Here is a 19,432-nt window from a genome sequence, read left to right as displayed (position 1 = left end):
TCTCGTGAGTCTGGGAACCGGCATGCAGTTAGGGTGGAACTACGTCCGTTAGGCTTCCGGAATGCAGTGCTGCAGCCAACAGAAGCCCGACCCAAGGGGGCGAGTGCAGCCTAAGAATCATGTGGAAACTGGAAAGCGTGGGTGCAAGAGTCATGGGCTTCAGAAGGACGACGGAGGGGGGAAACGCAGCCTGGGAATCAAGGAGTTAGGCATCGAGGCAGTAAGAACTCTGGGTAGCAAGCTTCCAGGGTTAACCTTAGATAGGGAAGTGTAGGGGTGGGGAGAGGGGAGCCATGCCGTTCTGTCGGTGCAGTGGATGCCATCAGAGGGGTGCCCATTTTAATCACACCACCTATGGGGAGACTGGACGGCGACAGCGGGCACCCAGCAGCAACTTGTGCCCAGAAGCGACCCGAGACCCAAAGGGCAGTGCCGAGTTGCTGAGCTGGTTTAAGGTTAGAGGAACGCCCGGGGAGCTGCTTGGGCCCGTGCAGGCCTAGTCCCGCCGCTGCTGATGGGGTTGTCTCCAGAGCACCGGTACTATGGCCTCGGGTACGTGGCAACTGCCAGAACCCCCCCTTTCCCCCCCCGAGCTACCTATCAGCTCCAGGCATGCAAAATAGTATCTCGTATAAACGTAGCCCACACCAAGCACGCTGCTGAATCCGGTACTGGAGATGATGGTCTTGCTACAGGATTGATTTTTTCCTCAAAAGCGAAAAGCCAATGCTGGAGACGAATGTGACTCTCGCGCAGCATCATTGCCCACTAATGTGGAAGGCCCCTTGAGAACTCTTTTGCCGCCTCGCCTCCAGTCGCCCAGCTCTTGCCTAACCATGCAACTGGCCACTTTGGATATCCGTCGGGCTGTGAACGACTCCTGTAACGACTCCTTCATCCTCCGCCTTTCTACTTCACCCTGTTCAAAAGGCAGTCGACTTGCCTCAAACGGTGTCTGACTCTTTCTCGCCTTGCTCACCCAGGGATTCAGCGAAGATCCCTCCGCACCGGTACAAGTTGCGCCGATGGCTCCAACGCACGGGCGAGCTTGCAGCGGCCAGCTCCGTCGAATTTTCTATAGCCCAGTCGACTTGCAGCAGCCCAGTCCTTCTTCTCCTTAGCTTCATACCTCATCCTGCACATCCCCAAACTATCTCTTGCTCAACCATTGGCGGCGTGGCGGCTTCGGCACATTATCCAGCTGTCAAATCCACCTGGCGCTCTGCAACCTCGCTTGACGAATCCATCGGTGTTACGGCCCATCCCAGCGGTACCAGGACGGAGGAATGTTGGAAGAGCTCTGCCACTACTGCCACAAGAATGGAAAACCTTCAAGTGGGAGGGTAAATTACACAAGCAGACTGAATTCTGAGAGCGACTCCGTCCATCGCATCCTGATTCCCAAGATAGGCACAGACACATGGGCGCTAGGCGTCTGACCTGGAAACTTCCACATAGCGACCCTGGTCATCCCACAGAAGAATGCAGCCGACTTCTTTTCGGACAGCACCCGAACAAATAAAGGAAGCCACGTTGGGGCTTTTCAAGGCTGGTAGACCTGCATGGCTCTGGCCTAGAATGTCATGCAGGCAGCCCCTGCCTGGCGATGTCAAGACAGCAGCAAATGTACAAGTAATCCCCTAAGCTCGCCAACGCACCGCTGGGTCCTTGACAAGGAGGGCCTGCGTTGCTCTTGCCAGGAGGAGATGCGGCCATACATACCAATCTCCAATAACGAAATAGTTCACCTACATCCGGTCGTGCCGTTGCTCTGAGTTGCCATGTGAGCCGCCACAGTGTCACAACTTCCTGCCGGCATCGTCTCTGTCCTATAGGGAGAGCAGCCAAGCTCGGCCTCCCTGCTGAGTCCTTAGCTAAAGCTCTAAGCTGAAGGCTCAATATCCTGGCGCACCTACCTCGGGGCGCCCAGACCTTAACTGGGGATTCAATCGTGTACGGTACCCGTAGCCCGAGCAATCGTCGAACGTTGTGGACGACCAACCTCTTCAACCGCACTCAGGAGAAAACGAAATGATTTGGAATGTCCTCAAATATTGGCTGTGTATGCACACGCAAAGGGCGACATGTTGAGCTTGTCAGCATCAAATCTTCAGCTTACTATCGTTCCCCAAGCCAGAGACGCTCCAAGATCCGACGAAGCGTTCATCGTGCACAGGCCTTCCCCCGGATCACCTCCCTAGTGGCTCTCGTGGCAACACACTAGGCGAAGCTAAGAGAAATTCGGGCGATCCGTCAAAATGGTCACGGACAAGGATCTAGCGTAGTCTTGGACTGCCACATGCACCACACAAACTTGCACCAACCCGCGCCAACAAAGTCAGTCTGTCTGGTCAAGAGGAGGCGAAAGTACGATTGCATCGCGGTGGCCTGGGGGAAGATCAAAGGTCTGAAAAACACTAGAAATGGCAGGGGAACCGTGGAGATCATACGGGTGTTGATGCGACTCCTAGCCAGCTCGCTAGGTTGCTAGACTCAGCACCAAGCTCTTACCCCTGGTCCATACATATCATCTACAAAGGATGGCTGCTCAGACGCACGGTTCGAGATGGTCTCGTCGTTTGTGTTTCAGCTCTACCAGTTACGGCAAGGCCAACCAAGGTCGGTGCTTCCGTTTTTATGCCCAACGAGCTGCAGACTACTCAAAATACTTTCTCTGCGAAAGCATCGTCAAGATATTGTGCAATGGGTTTGAGTCCCTTCCCCTTCGGCAGATTTCGCTTGGTCCGGTAGATTCGCCTGTTGAAGACACGAAAGTTCGACCCCTGAACAATGTCTCCTCCACGTGTTCCCCTACGCTTTATCGAGAAAGAGGCATTTGCTTTCAGAATTGGTATCGCGATGCCCTGCCCTTGTCCTCTAGCTGGTCAGGTTAGGCGTTGTGACAAGCCAGCATGACAAGTACATCATCCCATTGCAGATAATACCTAGGTGGTCACCACAGTTTTAATGTTTCGACATCCCATTTTTTGTGATGCGACACGTGGTGATTTGGATTAGCGAAACTAGGGTATGCCTCTTAATCAAGTCGGAGACCCGCTGACTGTAATAATACGGAGCAGTGCACAAGTTTCAGCCTGCTGAGGTGGCTTTATGTCTCCCTGGTGTGCTTGCTGGTATCCCCAGCAGCGAACAAGCAGAGACCATGTATTGCCAGAGAGAACCCATCGTCGAGTTTGCACCAATTGACTTCTTGAGCTGCGACGAAGCGGCAGGTGAAGGAAGCCCTGCGGAGACAGGTTGAGATGGGCAAGTCGTGGTCTTGTCGTCGAGGAATTGCATCATTTTGGCGAACAGATCGAATAAATTCAAAGTCTCCTCAACAACATCCCTCTTTTCGTTTTCAGTTAGGAACGATGCTGCTTCCCGAAACCCCCCCTTGAACTCGTCTTTGAGCCGCTCATCGCCATTCACCTCTCCTTCGCTTCGGAAATCCCAAAATGATAAAGGGAATGCACCTGCACGCCAAAACTCTGGGCCTGCGGAGACGAGTTGGCCTCGAATCCAGCGACCGCCGTTGAAAAGAGCAAGGTACATCGTCCAGGTATAAGCCAGCATGACATGTGGTCTCGCCGACAATGAACCCTCAATTTGCCGACGAAATCCCCTCGACTCCTCGACCAAGGCTTCGAGCTCTTCGATCTGAGATCGCAGGAGGTCTGATTTGAGTGTTTCGATATCGTTTTGGAGCCGGCGGGACCTGAGCAGCCAGGGAAAGCACACGCGCTCGTAGATGTGGCGTAGTCGCCGGTCTAGCTGAGAAGAAGCCAGTTGTGCATCCAGAAAGGTCTCGATAGCGAAGTATATCTGGCCAAAGACTATCATGCCTTTGGTATAAGTGAGTGGACTGTCTACAATTGGTGGCAGACACAATGGCAGCCGCCGAGTGATCTGGATATTCAGGGCATGGTGTCTCTGACGCGTGGAGGCGCGCAGCTCTTCCGGGAGAGACGTTTGCACGCTTTCGTCCTGGTTTGATTGCGAGATAGTTACTTGATGTTTTGATGCCGAGCGTTCGTCAGGGCGTTGTCGTGAGAGAGTGTCTTTTGACCTTGTCATAATTTACACGTGAAAAGGGACGGACAGGATCGCTGTTCTTAGGGATCGCGCAGGTCGAGTTCGCTCTGGCAGAGGCTGTGTATAGGGTGAAGGAAAAGGGTCGAGCAAAGAATATTGATAGCAGAAGGAGTGGACGATGTTGCAGAGGTCGGTCAGGGGCGTCATGAGGCTTTCCCTGGAACTTTGCCATCCCGCGCCCACCGTCCGTAACATGTGTTTTTGTTCCCTGTTGTTTATGCTTTTCTCCTGTGGACCTTGGACAAAGACCCAGTTTTCCTGCATGGTGACGACAAACAACGCGCCGCGCACTGGTGGCAACGAGCAACGAGTCACAACGCGGAACTGGCAATGTAAGATACCCGAACACGTGACACGGATATTGAATCAACCAGCACTGAGACGGCAATGAGCCCGCGAGGGGCCGACAACCTAAATTGCTGGGACTCGATGGGAATTCTGGGACTGGCGGGGTTGTTTGTGCAGTTGTGATATGAATGACTGCTGCCCTCATTTGACGCTCGAAAAGTCGATATTCCTTCTCTAGGGCAATCAAACAATAGAGACGTCTGGTACAAACGCTCGTATCAAAATGATTGGGGTGGCCATTCTAGGCGGAGGTATGCATGATTGATCCCAGGTTTGTCAATTGAGTCTCAGCCACAATGTTGACGGATTACGCACAGGTATCTTCGCTCGAGAGGAGCACAAGGTGCGCAGGAAAACCATTGTCCCCCGGTGTTCACTTGTACTGACGTGGACAACGCACTTTGACAGCCAGCTGTTGAGGCTTCCAAGGACTTGACGCTGAAGGCCGTCTACTCGCGCTCGTTGAAATCGGCAAAGACGCTCGAGGTGGACGAATCTAAAGTTGATCTCTACTCTGACGACTCGGGCGCTGGCAAGTCTTTGGACGACCTTCTGGCCCGCTCGGACATCCAAGCAGTCATCGTCGCCTTGCCGATCAAGAACCAGCCGGACTACATTCGCAAAGTGCTGTTGGCCGGCAAGCATGTCCTCTCGGAGAAGCCGGTGGCCGAGAACGTGAAGGAGGCCGCCGAACTCATCAAATGGTATCACTCAGAGATAGAGCCGAAGAAGGTAACCTGGGCAGTTGCCGAAAACGTCAGATACACGAACTCTTTTATTCGCGCTGCGGAGGTCGTCAAGACAAAGGGTCGGCAATTGACTTTCAGATGCCGGCTGCAGACGCTTGTTGAGGGTGGGAAATATTTTGAGACCGAGTAAGATCATTTCGTCCAGCTGGCAGAGCTGTCGAATGATGCTGACTGCTTGCTAGATGGCGTAAGAGCCCCACGCACCAGGGTGGATTCTTGCTGGACGGCGGCGTACACTTCACTGCTGGGCTTCGATTGATGATGGGCAAAGACAATCCACTGGTGTCGCTATCAGCGCACTCTGCACAGCTTCAGGAACATCTTCCTCCGGTTGACACCGTTGAAGCTACAGCAAAGAGCAAGAAAGGCTCTGTGGGGACGATATCGATCTCCTTTGGAACGACTCACAAGGGGAGTGAATGGGCTGTCGGTTGCGAGAAGGGTTCTGTGAGCCTCTCGGGCAACAAAGTCACGTATGACGAGAAGACCGAGGAGGTCCAGGACGAAAGGACGGGTGTACCGGGAGAAGTGAGAGCCTGGGGAGAAGCATTAGCCGCTGGGAAGGTCAACGAGAGTCAATCGCCTGAAGAGGCTCTGGCAGATCTTGAGCTGATTGAAGCCATGCTGCGGAGCGGCGAGCAGGGAGGAGTCCCGATCAAACTAGAATATCAAGAGCTGTAGAAGGTGTGGCAGCCTCTACTGAGAACAGCTTTTGCTGAACTTACAAACACGAATATGGTGGAGAGCCGTAGACTGCCCTGGCGTCGAGGTATGCAGCCAGTAAGTCGACTGCCAGACTGCGTACGTGGAGGACGGAAAGGCCTAAGGCTGGCCGAAGACGCTAATCCGAATTTGGTTGGCTCAAGTGTCTCCGGCGCACAGAAAGTGAACTCTTGGCAATTTGCGAAATTCGACCCCCGATTTTCAACTAGGGCGCCATTGTCGACGACTTCTCACCACAACCCCCGTAATTGCTTCAGGTGTCAAGACCATACAATTGTCAAGGTCGGATCGTTCCATCCTCAAAAGCCCCAGACGATAGCTGACATTCGCGCAGATGGTCTCCGCAAAGAAGCACGTCCCCATCATCAAAAAGCACAAAAAGGCCTGGCACCGCCACCAGTCCGACACCTTCAAGTGTGTGCCGTCAGCATGGAGGAAGCCAAAGGGTATCGACAACCGAGTTCGCAGACGGTTCAAGGGCCAAATGGTTATGCCTTCGGTATGTCCGAATTTTCGAATCAGCAGTTAGGACCAGGGAACAATGCACGAGCGCATGGACTGAGCACTTCGTGAATGAATGCGAGGTTATCGGCACACTGGAACATTGGGCTGACAGAAGAAATGAACAGATCGGCTTCGGCTCAAATAAGAAGACCCGGCACATGATGCCTTCTGGCCACAAGGCCTTCCTCGTCCACAACCCCCGCGACGTCGAACTCCTCCTCATGCACAACCGAACATACGCCGCTGAGATTGCATCTGCTGTTTCATCACGAAAGCGAATTGAGATCGTTGCAAAGGCAAAGGCACTGGGTGTCAAGGTTACCAACCCCAAGGCGAAGATTACTACGGAGTCATGAGCGCGGAGGTGACTAGGTGTTGTGGTTCCGTTCGTGGATATGATTCAATGAGAGGTGGCCACGAGCTTTTTCTTGCAAAACAGGTCTACAGCGGTGGAAGACGGGGTTAGAGAGCGACCTTCCTATGGCTGAGCACCCATTCTGTGCACCATCGCCAGGAGCGCCCGATGGTATGAGAACCAAACAAAATCGATACCAATTAAGGACATCAAAATATTCCGCCCCGACATTTCGGCGTTTCTTTTTCCTGTTCAAGAGTCTGCCAGACGTTACTTCTCGAGATTTCACGTTTCCTGGTCCGGTCCCTGCTTTTTGGGTCGGAGGGAAGGCTGGGATTGAGATTCTTCTAGCATGGACTTCGCCCGTTCTCTTTCCCAGGGCCTCTACATGATATGTGAGACTGTTTTTTTATTGCGAAGGATACATTTGAGCAATTCCTGTTTGACCACTTGTGCCAACGTACTGCACAGGAGGAACTGCAAAGTGCTCATGGGGGCGTAGTGTATTCTACTGCGTATCGATCGTACTTAAGTTGCTGTTCTCGACCGGAAGACGATAGATATCAAGTCAGTCAAGCTGTGAACATGTGTATTCTTTTATCCTTGTGAGCCGAAATTGTGCGGTCCCATGAGAGGAGCAGCTTCGCTCGCCTGTCTGAAGGTATTGAAAAAAAAGCGCGACTTCGGCATCAGCTGTACCGCAGTTGGGAACACCCACCCCAAAAGTTTTTGTGTGGCACCCCGATCTTCTCTTAGATGACTCGTATTTGAATTTACAGGCGGATATATGCCAAATCCCTCCGCTCTCGCTGATATCGCTGGCTCCTTCACCTCGCATTCTTGCCTATTTGGCAAGTCGCGGTCGCTACCCCAGCCCTAGCATGGCCCTGATCACGACTGAAACCAAGGCGCCCCCATTCTTTGACGACAGAAAGCCGCTCACAAATCCTCCTTCTGTCGCGGTAACACCCTGCGATCCGTGGCCTCGACCGTATTACCTCGAGAATGGCCTCCGGCGCGTGGCCCCTTATCATTTCACATACAACACCTATTGCAAACAGCGATGGCGGGGACGGGAAATCCTCGACATCTTCGCCGCCGAGTTTCGAGACCGCACGCGCGAGTACTACAAGCAGGCGATCGAGACGGGCCAGATCTCGATTAATGGGAAGCCATGTAAAGATGTCCATACCATTGTTCAGAATGGCGATGTCATCTCACATACGCTGCACAGACACGAGCCGCCCGTGACGGCGCAGCCGATTCGAGTCATCAATGAAACGGATGAAATGATTGTTATCGACAAGCCTGCCGGTGTGCCTGTGCATCCGGCTGGTCGGTACAACTACAATTCGGTCGTAGAGATCATGAAAGCCGAGCGCCATTTCTCATTCAAACCCTTACCCTGCAACAGACTTGATCGGCTGACCAGTGGTGTCATGTTTATTGGGAAGACAAGCAAAGAAGCAGAGGCAATCAGTGAAAAACTGCGTGGGCGGACAGTGCGCAAGGAGTACGTCGCAAGAGTCAAAGGCCGTTTCCCAGACGGAGAAGGTTGGGACGGAGACCCAATGCGTGGAGGGGTTGTCAAATGCGAGGAGAGCATCTTGCAAATCAGTCCCATTGTTGGACTCAACCGAGCGCGAGCGAGCGGGAAGTCTGCAAAGACGTTGTTCAGACGATTGGCATATTATCCTCACAACCCACGACCAACGGCAAATTCGGAGGCTACCCCGAATTCTCACGGGTCATCGACAGACGGCCAGACAATTGCGCAGCCGGCATCAGCAATTTCCGGTACTGAGAACGAAGGCTACAGCATCGTCCATTGCCTTCCCTTGACGGGACGAACGCATCAGATCCGAGTCCACCTACAATTTCTGGGACACCCGATCACGAACGATCCAATATACAGCAACAGAGCCGTGTTTGGGCCTGGTCTTGCAAAAAACGATTCGAGCGCAGATCAGGATGAGGAGATAATAGCGAAGCTGAAATTGATAGGGAAAAGTGAGGTCTCTGACTCCATATCATACGAGCAGGAGCGACTGTCGATGCTTGTGGATCAGACGCAACAAATGACTGTTTCTGGGGCTGCTAAGTTGAGCGACGCAACACGGTCATCTGCATCGACAGGCGAAGAGCCATATTTCAAGCCGTTGCCGGCCGGCACATTACATGCCGGGTCTTTTGCGGGATCTGGCGAAGATGCGATGCACAATGACCCTCAATACGGGGCATTCGTGAAAGCGCACGATGAGATGGTGGCCGACTACAACAAGCGGAAGGGAGAGAAAATGACGGGCGAGAAATGTCCAGTGTGCGACACTCCATTGTACTCGGACCCCGGCCCTCATGAGCTCGGCATATATCTTCACGCGCTCTCGTATGCAGACGTGGCCGAAGGGAGCTGGAGCTACCGCAGTCCTGCGCCACAATGGGCACTACCTCCAGATGGTATAGACGGGCCAAGGGATATTGGTGCTTGGGAATATCGTGGTGATGAAGTCCTAGATATAGGCGACGAGAAGGAGGACGAAAAAGCGAAGAATCGGACCGGATTGATGAAGAACAAGGACGAAGTCCTTTGAGATGTTGTTCTCCTGCACCAGAAGGGCAGACAGTACCGAGTACTCACTACCTACTTGTACTTACTACATGAAGATGCCCGAAGTCCTGCTCTGCTGATTCATGCCGTCATATAACTGGAGCGCAAGTCAGAGCGAGATGCAGAATCAACGCCCGTCACGGGCGTCATACGAGCCTAGCCAGCACACCACAGGCACAGATGTGATTTCTTCGCTGCGCTCGCCAGTCACCTAGAAAATCTTCCGATTGGGGGCCCTGGCCCGGAACAAGTCACCAATCATCCAATTATTGCTTTGCCTCGGGGGGTCACTGCTAGTCCTGCTAGCTAACAGTTAGACACCCTGACACTCTCCCCAGCTCCAGCCCAGCTCTTCCTCCCACCCCCCATTTTCCACCTCGTCCTCCCGTTCCCTCACTCTCCGATTGCGCTCTACCTATCCTTCCCATTTCTGTGTTGTCGCGTTCGTTCAATTCACCCACCCACTGACAACCGGACAACTCATCGCTTTTCCTTTCTTATCTAGCCTTCCTGACCACCCAGTTGCTTTTCATTTGAATCGAACGGGGCTCCCAGCAGCCGGCGCTGCCTCTCCTTCTCATTTTCGCATTGACCTTTTGCCTCTTACCGGCGCGTACCACTTCTGCTGCGCTCAAATCAATCTTCAGTAGATCGTGCGCGTGTTAAAGATTACGATGCGACCTTTACCCACCAAGCGAAATCCTTTGGTTGCGCCTGGCACAGCACCATCCTGTACGTCGGTCTTCTGCGAACTGAATATCCGTTGGAGGAGGAACTGACGTCCGATCCAGATGAAGAGCTGGTCAGCCGTCGGCGACTGGGAAAGACAAAATTGACTGTCAAGCCGGGCCAAGTGGGAACATCGAATGCGACAAGAGCAGAAAATCTGGGTCCATTCGAGTATGCCCATCTGCGGGCGCCCCTGCCCGAAGACCTCACCGGTTCCGAGATCTTTGCTAGTCAGTCGAATCAAGCGCACCCAGAAACATACTTCCTCATGGTACGAGAGACACCGGCAACCTGCCCTGCGCCATGTCTGACCTTTTTTCGCAGAGGAGAAGTAAAGATGGCTTTGTGAGCGCAACTGGCATGTTCAAGATCGCCTTTCCATGGGCTGCCCATGTGGAGGAAAAGGAAGAGCGCGATTTCCTCAAGAGCCTTGAAGCAACAAGTCAGGACGAAGTTGCGGGCAATGTCTGGGTAGCACCGGAATTCGGTATGACGTGCGACGCGAAAGGAGAATGCTTGATGCTGACAACATATGCAGCTTTAGAACTCGCCGAGGAGTATGGGCTATCGGATTGGATTCGTGCACTTCTCGATCCGACAGACATTTCGCGAACGCCTTCAAGTGCGAAAAAGCCAATTGCCGCACCTCCCAAATTTGATCTACCCGTTGATAAGACTAAACCAACTCCTCCCACAAAGGCGCCTCGTTCGAGAGCAACACGGTCGACCTCTCCTGCCAAAGCTGCAAGCCCGACTAAGGCGAAAGCATCTCCCAGAAAGAGACAGACCAAGGCTCAGAAAGAGGCCAATATAGCGAATGCTAACGCAGCCAGCGCGACTCTCCAGTCGGCACTAGACGACGCCGCATCTGTGGCAGAAACAGAACCAAAACCAGAGTCACCCGCTTTGCCTAGTCCGCCGGCGACAATCCCGGAGCCGGAGATGGTCAAGGTTGAAGTCGACCAATCAGTCGAAGTTGACGGCACAACAGAGACGACGCACACGAATGTGACGGTAGAAATGCCGGCTGGCTTACCAGAGTTACCACTTCCAGAAGATACCGAGAAAATGCTTGAGACGGCCAAAAAGATGGTCGAAGAGGCCAAGACTCTGGAAAGCTCTCCCAAGATTTCGAAGAAGCGCAAAGCGCAAGAACCAGAGCCGAGCGACATTGACGCAGAACTTCCACCACAGCCTGCTAAGAAAGCGAGAGTGTTGGAAGAGAAGTTGAAGAGAGAAAAGGTGCGAACGAGGGCAGTTTTGGGTGTTACGGCGACACTGGCTATAGCGTGAGTTTTTCGCATCGGAACCATGATTCGAGTGCTAACGACTACAGCGCTGCCATTCCATACTTTTTCTGAGAGGCACTCTTTGCTAATCCTGTTTTTTCGACTTTTTTTGACCGAGATACCACTTGTTGAGATGTTTCCGGGAGAGGGGGTTTCAAACATTGGCGAAGAATTGCAAAGGAGGATGAAGACGGAGACTCGCTTTTTCGGTGCACCCAGTCGTTGGACATGAGCTTCACAGATGCTTCTCCCAACGAAATCTTCCTGCGCTCCCCCATTTCTTCCATTATTCAGCACGGTCAAAGACCAGATGTCAGTTCTGCCCAGAGGGACGCAAAACCCAGGACCCAATTGGACTGGCCAAGCTCTTATAAACCAATACCAAGTGCAGACACAATAAAATCCAAATTTGTTCGTCGAGAAAATAGCGGCTTCGGACAAAACATTACTTCGTGGACCTGTCGAAGCCCCAGGGCCGAAGCGGGCGATAAAAGGGAGCCCAGAACCTCGTACTCCCCCTTCGCCAAGCTGGAGTTGATCTGCACACAAACAGCGAAGCATCAGATTGGAAGCGATGAACACCCCAGCATAGTGTGACGCTGCTGTGGGCACTGGGCAGTGTGGCCAGGGCCAGGGAGGAATACTCCATACTTCATCAAGCGCCTAGTCCACGTGATATGCTCGTGGCGTGTCACGTGCCAGAACTAGGCGGCGCAGGCGGAGAGGGCGCATTCCAGGATCCACCGACGCTCCAACCCGGCACGTCACTGGGGCTTTCGACGGGCCGATGAAACGCGCCAGGTGACAAGACATTAAATATCCCTTCATTCTACCGAGTACCTACTCCGTGCTCTAATATATCGGAGCTATGGAAATCCGTCCACCTACCTGATTATTGAGCTTAGGTCGAGCTTCTGTTAGTTGGGAAACCCAGCCGTGCAATTTTGCCTGGCATCCTTGCATTGCCTGTCAGTGGTTTGTTCTTCCGTGTCAACCGACGCGGGCGCCCAAACGTAGCCAAACATCACTTCGGGTGGCTGTTCACGGCGCCTATTTTTTTTCCATTCGTATTCGATCTCTCATATCTTGGCCGGTCATTACCAGCTGACTCCCATATGACCGTCCCTTTTGTGCAGTCTTCACATTCCTCCTCGGGTCGTTTCAGCATGTCTCATGGCAACCTCGATCCTTCTCAATACCACCCCAATGGACCCTTCGTTTGCGACCTCCGCAGCTTCATATCACTCCTCTCCGGATCACACATGTCCGCAATGTGGCTATGATCTGCTCCCGCCCTCCGACCCCTCTGCTGAAGCCGCCGAAGCCAATCGCCGCATCCGTGATCTCGAAGCCCAGGTCCGGCTCCTAAATTCCAAAGCCGCCGCGGCTGTAGACAAGCTGGCAGACTACGAGGACGAAATCACATACTTGCGCGATGCATACTCCAAGTCGCAGCAACTGCAGCAACAAGCAAAGTCAAATGCTAGGTTGAGTATTTCACCGCTGGAGGGGACAGGCTCGACCACAACACCAGGCCAAACGCCACCGCAACAGCAGCAGCAGTCGAGGCTAGCAAGCATCAGTGCATTCTTGCCAGGACGGAAGAGGGAAGCGAACGGTAGTGTAGGGGGACAGAACCCCTTGACACCGGCGACGGGCACATTTCCGCAGAACAACGCTGCACCATCCAGCACTACCACATTATCTCCACCGAAAACGCCCTTCTTCGGAGTTGGAACGATAACTAGTAATTCTACACCAACCCTCGCGTCTTCCTCCACCTTGGACAACAACCAGTCCACTTTGAGCCTCTCGTCATTGCAATCTTCCCTCGAAGAAGAACGCACCCTCCGCATACGTGCCGAGTCCTCCCTCTCACAAACTCAAACCGAGTTGGAAGAGCTCACAGCACAGTTATTTGGGCAAGCAAATGAGATGGTCGCAAATGAAAGAAAAGCTCGGGCAAAGTTAGAAGAGAGGGTCAAAGTGTTGGAGCAGAGGGATGTTGACAAGAGGAAGAGGCTAGAACGGTTGGAGAAGGCCGTGAGTCGGATTGAGAGAGTTCGAGGGATGGTTGGTGACTGAGACACCTCGGAGCGAGAGAACGGTTCTTTAAGGTGCGAAGAGACTGGAACAGAAGAGGTCTCTATGAGACCAGATTATTGCCTCGTCACCAACGAAGTTCGACCGCCTCAGGCCTGGCTATGATTGCCCTCGATCTCGACCACATGAGTTGCAACACGGTTCGGACAACAAGTTGGTACAACGAAAGGCTTGAGCACACAAAGAGCAGTGGTTGTCCGCTACCAAGGGAGAAGGCATCGTGGGAGGGCGGACTGGAAAGAGGAAACGGAATGAGTGTGCGCAAGGAAGTGAACTGGACGAAAAGGTACGACTGCTGCCATGTTCTCCAGTCTATAGACCTCTCCCGCGATCGCCATTATCCGAACGACCGGAATCAGCATCAACCATTTTGGATTTTACATCAACCCTCAAGACTCGCAGAGCACATAAATGGTCATGGAAAGCCCTGAAAGAAACCATCCAAGAGGTGCACAAGGCGGCCGCTGAAGTGGACGAGGAACTAGAAAAGGAGGAAGGCCAAAGCAAGCACGCTTATTATAGGAAAGTTGTGCATAGTCATCGCTGGTCAGCGAGAGAAGGGGATTCAACGGGTCGGGTTGCATTGATGGCACTAGTGGGACCAAAACGACCAGGCTAGAAGAGTTGGTTTAGGCATGGACAATGTGCGTGAGAGCCAGCCACTATCTGAACATATCTCCATGTATTGCATCCAACGTTCTCCCGGAGAAAACTAATCCTTTCCAACATCAACCAGGTCCCTTGGTGATGTTTGGCCAATACTGAACCGACCTCGTTGCGCCCATGGTCACGTGGAGCTCTGGTCTTGGCACTTGATCTCGCCGTTTCTGCGGCTCTGTTCTTCTTCCTCCGGCCACATCTTCATGTCAAACCCTATCAGCGGAGCAGAAGTCCTTGATGAAAAGTTCACCTCCTGGTCGTTTCTAGCCAAGCACTCTGGAGGAGGAAACATGCTGGGCGCTGAAGATCCCGCAGAAGAGTTACGAAGTCAGCAGCCCCAGCCTGGCCGTCGCCCTTCGTTTAGCATCAGATGAGAAGCAAGTTTCCTTCTACTGGTCACCCTCCGTCCTCTTGGTCCGATTATCGTCTGTGGAAGAAGCAGGAATGATTGGAAGATGAACATGTTTAGGCCACGGCTATCGTCCCCGTTCTGTCGGCCGTATGGGGATCTCGCACGAGACCCTGCCTGGGGCTCTTTTCAACCTCTGTCGAGCCAGGCTATATGCGTCAGTTTCACCAACTTCAGTACTGCCCACCTGCGGATGAGGAGATTCCGGTTAGCACGCTGTCTTCTGCTTGCAGTGATTGGCGGTCTCTCAGAAAATTGCCCCCACTGTCATCAAGACGCTCAACTCCACCTTCACGGTCACTTACCCGTGAGCATGGCCTTGTCGAGACGACGTGTGCTCTCTCGCTACGTACTTCAGCTCAGCCTCCTACCCATGACGGAGCCTGACGGAGCCTATGATACTAGCTTACCCCGGAGTACGAGTATACGCCATCAGTCAAGCCTCATTCGATGACTGGGCCCGAACACTAGCCAGATTCAGATTTACCAAATTCGGTTGTCAGGTCTTGGAAAGGGATTTGCAGACGTAATTAATTGTCCAGGTTGGTGATGCCATGCGCCGTCCGAGCGAGCCCACGTTTCGTTTCATAAACATGACAATTGCGCCCTGGCACTGTTCCTCTCACGATACTCCCAACGTCGCATTCGCTAACAGATCAAAATGCGTGTCTGGCAAGACTATTTAGTGTCCTTCTCTTTGATCGCAGTTTCAGTGTCCGCCATTGGACTCGAGAAACGAGCAACAGTTCCAGCGTTCGTCCGTCAGTTCGGTATGAATCCCTCGCTGTGCTTTGATCTCTTTCTCCTTGAACATCTCTGGGCAGGAGAAAGCCAACGTCAATCTGGCAACGACAGAAGCTGACATGGTGTTCTCGTAACAGCTCCGGTGGTATTTCTCGAGTCCACGGAAGCCTTCTTTCCCAGTTCCATTGCCCAACAAGTCGCGAACTCGCACCCTGAAGATTTCGCCGGTCGAAATCTCTCCTCCCGCGCCTCGCTGACCTTGGCCAATCTCAACAGCCTGAACACCTTTGGCAGCAACGGTAGCAATGTGTCTCTCACTTCCGATCAAGGCATCCGCGCCCTTCCTTCGTGGTTCCACGGCGCAAAACCTACCACCAATGGCTCTTTGCCCGGCAACACAACCGCCACCGCCGTCGTGACCGTGAGTAAACCCAACAATATCCTCGACGCCTTCTTCTTCTTCTTTTATGCGTATAACCGCGGCGACTGGATCTTTGGGCTCCCAATCCTCGAACTAGGTGACCACGTGGGCGACTGGGAACATGTCATGGTGCGGTTCCAGAACGGGACTCCTCAGGCCATGTGGTACAGTCAACACTCGGGCGGCCAGGCGTTCACATTCAGCGCGGTCCAGAAGTTCAACAACGGGTCGCGGCCCGTCGTATACTGCGCCAACGGCACCCACGCAAACTATGCCACTCCGGGGCCACACCCACTCAACATCACCGGGCTGAACCTGGGGACCGGCCTGCCCATCTCACCCGTGACCGACGAGGCCGGGCGAGGCACGCTCTGGGACCCGCTGGCCAACGCCTTCTTCTACGCGTTCGACAACGCGACGCAGAAATTCACCGCCTACAACGGGCAAGACCCCACCGGGTGGCTGGACTTCAACGGCCTCTGGGGGGACTTGCAACTCCCGCTCAACGCCGCGGGGCAGGTTGACCTGCTCGGCCAGATCAAGTACGTGAGCGGGCCCACGGGACCCAAGTTCAAGGGCCTGGGGAGGGCCAATGTTTGCAACACGGATGTCAGTTCCTGCGTCATCCTGAATTCATTGGGTGCATAGAGAAAGGCGAAGGTTGTGTGGCTTTGGGAAGATGTTATGAGTGACATCGGGATTGGGTATTATAGGCGTGTAGTCAAACTTGGGTTCTTGATCATTTCCCACTATCGGTCAGCTTCGCCCCCGGTACATTGACCTGCCCTGTACTAGAAGGAATTCTCGGGTGTTGATACCTCTGTTGTTCCCCCCTCATAGGGAACCCCGTCTCGCGGCGTCTCATGACAGGGCTCTTCGACCAGGACGATCCACAACAATAAAGTCTTCAGCAATTAAATTAGTTTGCAGCTATCCAGAAATTCCACTTTTCGGGTATAGAACACCTTCATTGAGTCGTGAAACAGGACCGTGATAGTGCTGTCGCCGGTCATTCATGCCCGCATCTCCGCCGCAGTTAGGCGGGCCCAGCTGGAAAGAGCCGGACGTAGACGTCCTTTGCCTTCTTCTCCATCTCCTCGATCCCGGGGACATCGCCGTCGGTCTTTGGTTCCCTGCGCCCGACGCCGTCCAGCTCCAGGAAGACCAGCGGCAGGAGCGAGGACTTCCACCCGCGGGTGAGGTTTCTGGTCCCCAACTCCGTCTTGAGGAGCAGGGCGGCGAAGAACACGAGCGCCCACGCCGTCACCACGGCGGGCAGCGTCAGCCACGCCCACCGGATGTCCACACACGTCGTGGTCTCCATGGTCGTGCCCGTCGCGGGCTGGCTGTAGTTGGTGTACCCGGACCGGCGCATGTACGACGACATGGAGTCGGCCAGGTTGTCGACGGCGTTGGCGATACTGTCGAAGTTGACGTACGAGTTGTTGAAGATGGCCAGGGCCTCGGACGAGCCCTCGAACGCGTCCCCGTTGGCTGTTGGCGAGATGGACGTGCTGAAGATGCTCTGCAGGTACAGGCTCACTCCGGCGATGTTGTCCACGTCGATCTCGTACAGGCATTGGGGTGGTAGAGTCAGGTTCTGGTGTCCGCCCGTCATGACGATGGCGCCGGAAAAGGTCGCGTTGGACGGGTTGTACGTCGGGTTGTAGTCGTTGAGGATGTCGATCGTCACGTTTGGCGGGAGGCTCGATATCCACTGGGATCCGGTCGTGTTGAAGCCGAGCTCCGTCAGTGCTTCGACCTGGTCGTGTTCGAGACACGGTATGTTGATGAGCAATTCGATCTGTCCGGTACTAATGGGTCCGACTTGGTCCTCGGTGATCCCGAACGGGACGGAAGAAATCAGATTCTCGGCCAATTGTCCGGCCTGGATGGACGCATTGAAGGTTTTGACACAGGGATATATGGCACAACTGGCGGCTCCCGGTCCAGAGCAGGCCCAGGTGCTGGTTTCGTAGGGTGTTTGACACGGGTTGTCCGTGATCAGGGCAAAGTAACCTGCTGCATCCTCCGGGAGGGCTGCGAAAACGAAATCAAAAGTATCAACGTCGACCTCCATGGTGAACCAATGCTGGTCGGCGAAACCGGATCCGTTCACCAGGAAGGACGCAGAAGCACCGGATGGAAGCGTACTCATCAGGAATTCGCCGTTGTTGGAGATATTGAGTTGACCAGTGGTGTCTGTGCAGCTTGCACAATAGGCCACCGTTGAATAGAGGTCCGAGAAAGTGCAGTTGCCGGATGGACAATTGAAGTCCACGCTGATGGCGCTGGGGTTGAAAATTCCCGCTTGCACGGCAGCCAGCATCTGCGGGTTGATCTCAGTTTGACCGGCGGCAAAATGGGCGCCCCAGTCGAAATAGCCGCTGGTGCGAACGACCGAAGCTGGTTGATCCCTGGACGGGATCTTGCAATCGTAGTAGCGGACAAGCTGCTGGGTGAACGGGTCGATGACCAAGGTCAAGACGACCAAGATCGCCCCGACAATGGCAATCGTCTCCGACGCCCCGGACGCAAACAGGAACAAGAGGCATCCCAACGGGTCACGGCTGGCCTCGTCGTACTTGATCAGATGGCTGAGATGGCCGCCTCTCTTCAACCAGTCCCATTTGAGCTGACCTAGCCCTCCGCTCAGGATGACGCCCAGGGCGACTTTCAAGAGAGTCGTGAAGATGGCGACGAGAGCGTTGATTGACAGGTCATAAGGCCAGTTGGGCAGTGGTCGTCCTTGGAACGGATACAGCGTCATGGAAATGGCGAACAACATGCCCACTGCCAAAACACAGGCGAGCAGCTCGAATTTCCATGCTTTGATGATGTGTCGAATTTGCCCGCTGCTCTGAGCCTTCTCTGACGCGTTCGGCGACGGGCCGTCTATCGGTCGCTGACTGACTCTTATGCTTGTACCTGGTGCTGGCTGGGTCGGCTTTGGCTCGGATTCTGCCGAGAGAAGTAGGTTGTCTTCAGTTGCTGTCGGATTGGCGTTGTCTCCCTGCGGCCTACCTGGGGCAGCATCGCTGTCAGGACCCGGGGCATTGTATTCAGGCTGCGATGGCTCGGCGTCTGCATTCTTTTCTTGCATGTCTCGGCCCGGGGAGGGAGAAGAATCACCTGAGGCAGCGTGGATATAGCACCTATGCTATAGTTCTTGACGATAAAGTATATGAGCAGCGGAGATCCGGCATGGCAAGAGCGATGAAGGGTAGCAATACTGACTTGAACTGTACAGAAACCTCAACATCATGTAGTCCATACTGCTGGGACAGCAGTCTCGTGATATACCTGTATTTCCAGGTAGGCGGGCAAAGGGAATTGGGGTCGGAGGCCTCGCTTTATTCGGCTAGTGAGGCTCGTCGGCTGGCGCCGGTCTTAGCAAGGTCTTTAATAAGGTTATCTGGTGCAGATACACCCAGCCACTAAGTAAATACCATTTTTTGTTGTACACAGTAGCTCTGGAATTCAAGGACACACGAACTAAAGCCTTTACAGCAAGGACTCGCTATTCTAGGCCCGATGTGTGCCCAAGGCCCTCTGCGAATCAATTAGCCCTGCGACCATCGGAGCGAGACACCAGATGCAGAACAACAGCCGCAAGAAAACGGCCCCCAATGGGAGACTTAATGGACATTGAGTATGTACGAGTACGGAGTACTTACTCGTCTGTCCACCGTCCG

At 53.8% G+C, this 19,432-nt stretch overlaps 8 protein-coding genes across 8 annotated transcripts; 6 read left to right on the top strand and 2 right to left on the bottom strand.

Annotated features, from left to right (window-relative positions):
* Positions 1-2,785: 2,785 nt before the first annotated feature.
* Positions 2,786-4,307, bottom strand: PV07_00553 (uncharacterized protein). Its single transcript, XM_016387013.1, has one exon. The coding sequence runs from the start codon at positions 4,075-4,077 to the stop codon at positions 3,091-3,093; it is 987 nt and encodes a 328-aa protein (XP_016253941.1). The 5' UTR covers positions 4,078-4,307; the 3' UTR covers positions 2,786-3,090.
* Positions 4,308-4,561: 254 nt separating this feature from the next.
* On the top strand, positions 4,562-5,982 carry PV07_00552 (uncharacterized protein). Its single transcript, XM_016387012.1, has 4 exons — positions 4,562-4,694; positions 4,761-4,786; positions 4,852-5,318; positions 5,375-5,982. Exons 1-4 carry the CDS (start codon positions 4,667-4,669, stop codon positions 5,871-5,873), a joined length of 1,020 nt encoding a protein of 339 aa, XP_016253940.1. The 5' UTR covers positions 4,562-4,666; the 3' UTR covers positions 5,874-5,982.
* Positions 5,983-6,125: 143 nt separating this feature from the next.
* Positions 6,126-7,346, top strand: PV07_00551 (60S ribosomal protein L32). The gene is made up of 3 exons (XM_016387011.1): positions 6,126-6,197; positions 6,250-6,414; positions 6,545-7,346. The coding sequence occupies exons 2-3, from the start codon at positions 6,250-6,252 to the stop codon at positions 6,773-6,775; spliced, it is 396 nt and encodes a 131-aa protein (XP_016253939.1). The 5' UTR covers positions 6,126-6,197; the 3' UTR covers positions 6,776-7,346.
* Positions 7,347-7,487: 141 nt separating this feature from the next.
* Positions 7,488-9,646, top strand: PV07_00550 (uncharacterized protein). The gene is made up of 2 exons (XM_016387010.1): positions 7,488-7,950; positions 8,009-9,646. The coding sequence occupies exon 2, from the start codon at positions 8,064-8,066 to the stop codon at positions 9,363-9,365; it is 1,302 nt and encodes a 433-aa protein (XP_016253938.1). The 5' UTR covers positions 7,488-7,950; positions 8,009-8,063; the 3' UTR covers positions 9,366-9,646.
* Positions 9,647-9,749: 103 nt separating this feature from the next.
* On the top strand, positions 9,750-11,883 carry PV07_00549 (uncharacterized protein). The gene is made up of 5 exons (XM_016387009.1): positions 9,750-10,114; positions 10,174-10,382; positions 10,436-10,598; positions 10,650-11,400; positions 11,448-11,883. Exons 1-5 carry the CDS (start codon positions 10,057-10,059, stop codon positions 11,470-11,472), a joined length of 1,206 nt encoding a protein of 401 aa, XP_016253937.1. The 5' UTR covers positions 9,750-10,056; the 3' UTR covers positions 11,473-11,883.
* A 690-nt stretch (positions 11,884-12,573) lies between these two features.
* On the top strand, positions 12,574-13,485 carry PV07_00548 (uncharacterized protein; the record flags this gene model as incomplete). The annotated part of the gene is made up of 1 exon (XM_016387008.1): positions 12,574-13,485. The coding sequence occupies one exon, from the start codon at positions 12,574-12,576 to the stop codon at positions 13,483-13,485; it is 912 nt and encodes a 303-aa protein (XP_016253936.1).
* A 1,748-nt stretch (positions 13,486-15,233) lies between these two features.
* PV07_00547 (uncharacterized protein) lies at positions 15,234-16,385 on the top strand (the record flags this gene model as incomplete). Its single annotated transcript, XM_016387007.1, has 2 exons — positions 15,234-15,342; positions 15,454-16,385. 2 exons carry the CDS (start codon positions 15,234-15,236, stop codon positions 16,383-16,385), a joined length of 1,041 nt encoding a protein of 346 aa, XP_016253935.1.
* Positions 16,386-16,440: 55 nt separating this feature from the next.
* Positions 16,441-18,939, bottom strand: PV07_00546 (uncharacterized protein). Its single transcript, XM_016387006.1, has one exon. It carries the CDS (start codon positions 18,838-18,840, stop codon positions 16,774-16,776), a length of 2,067 nt encoding a protein of 688 aa, XP_016253934.1. The 5' UTR covers positions 18,841-18,939; the 3' UTR covers positions 16,441-16,773.
* Positions 18,940-19,432: the final 493 nt, after the last annotated feature.

Source organism: Cladophialophora immunda (assembly GCF_000835495.1).
Source record: "Cladophialophora immunda strain CBS 83496 unplaced genomic scaffold supercont1.1, whole genome shotgun sequence".
Taxonomy (NCBI): Eukaryota; Fungi; Ascomycota; class Eurotiomycetes; order Chaetothyriales; family Herpotrichiellaceae; genus Cladophialophora; species Cladophialophora immunda.
This window is presented reverse-complemented; position numbering and strand designations above follow the sequence as displayed.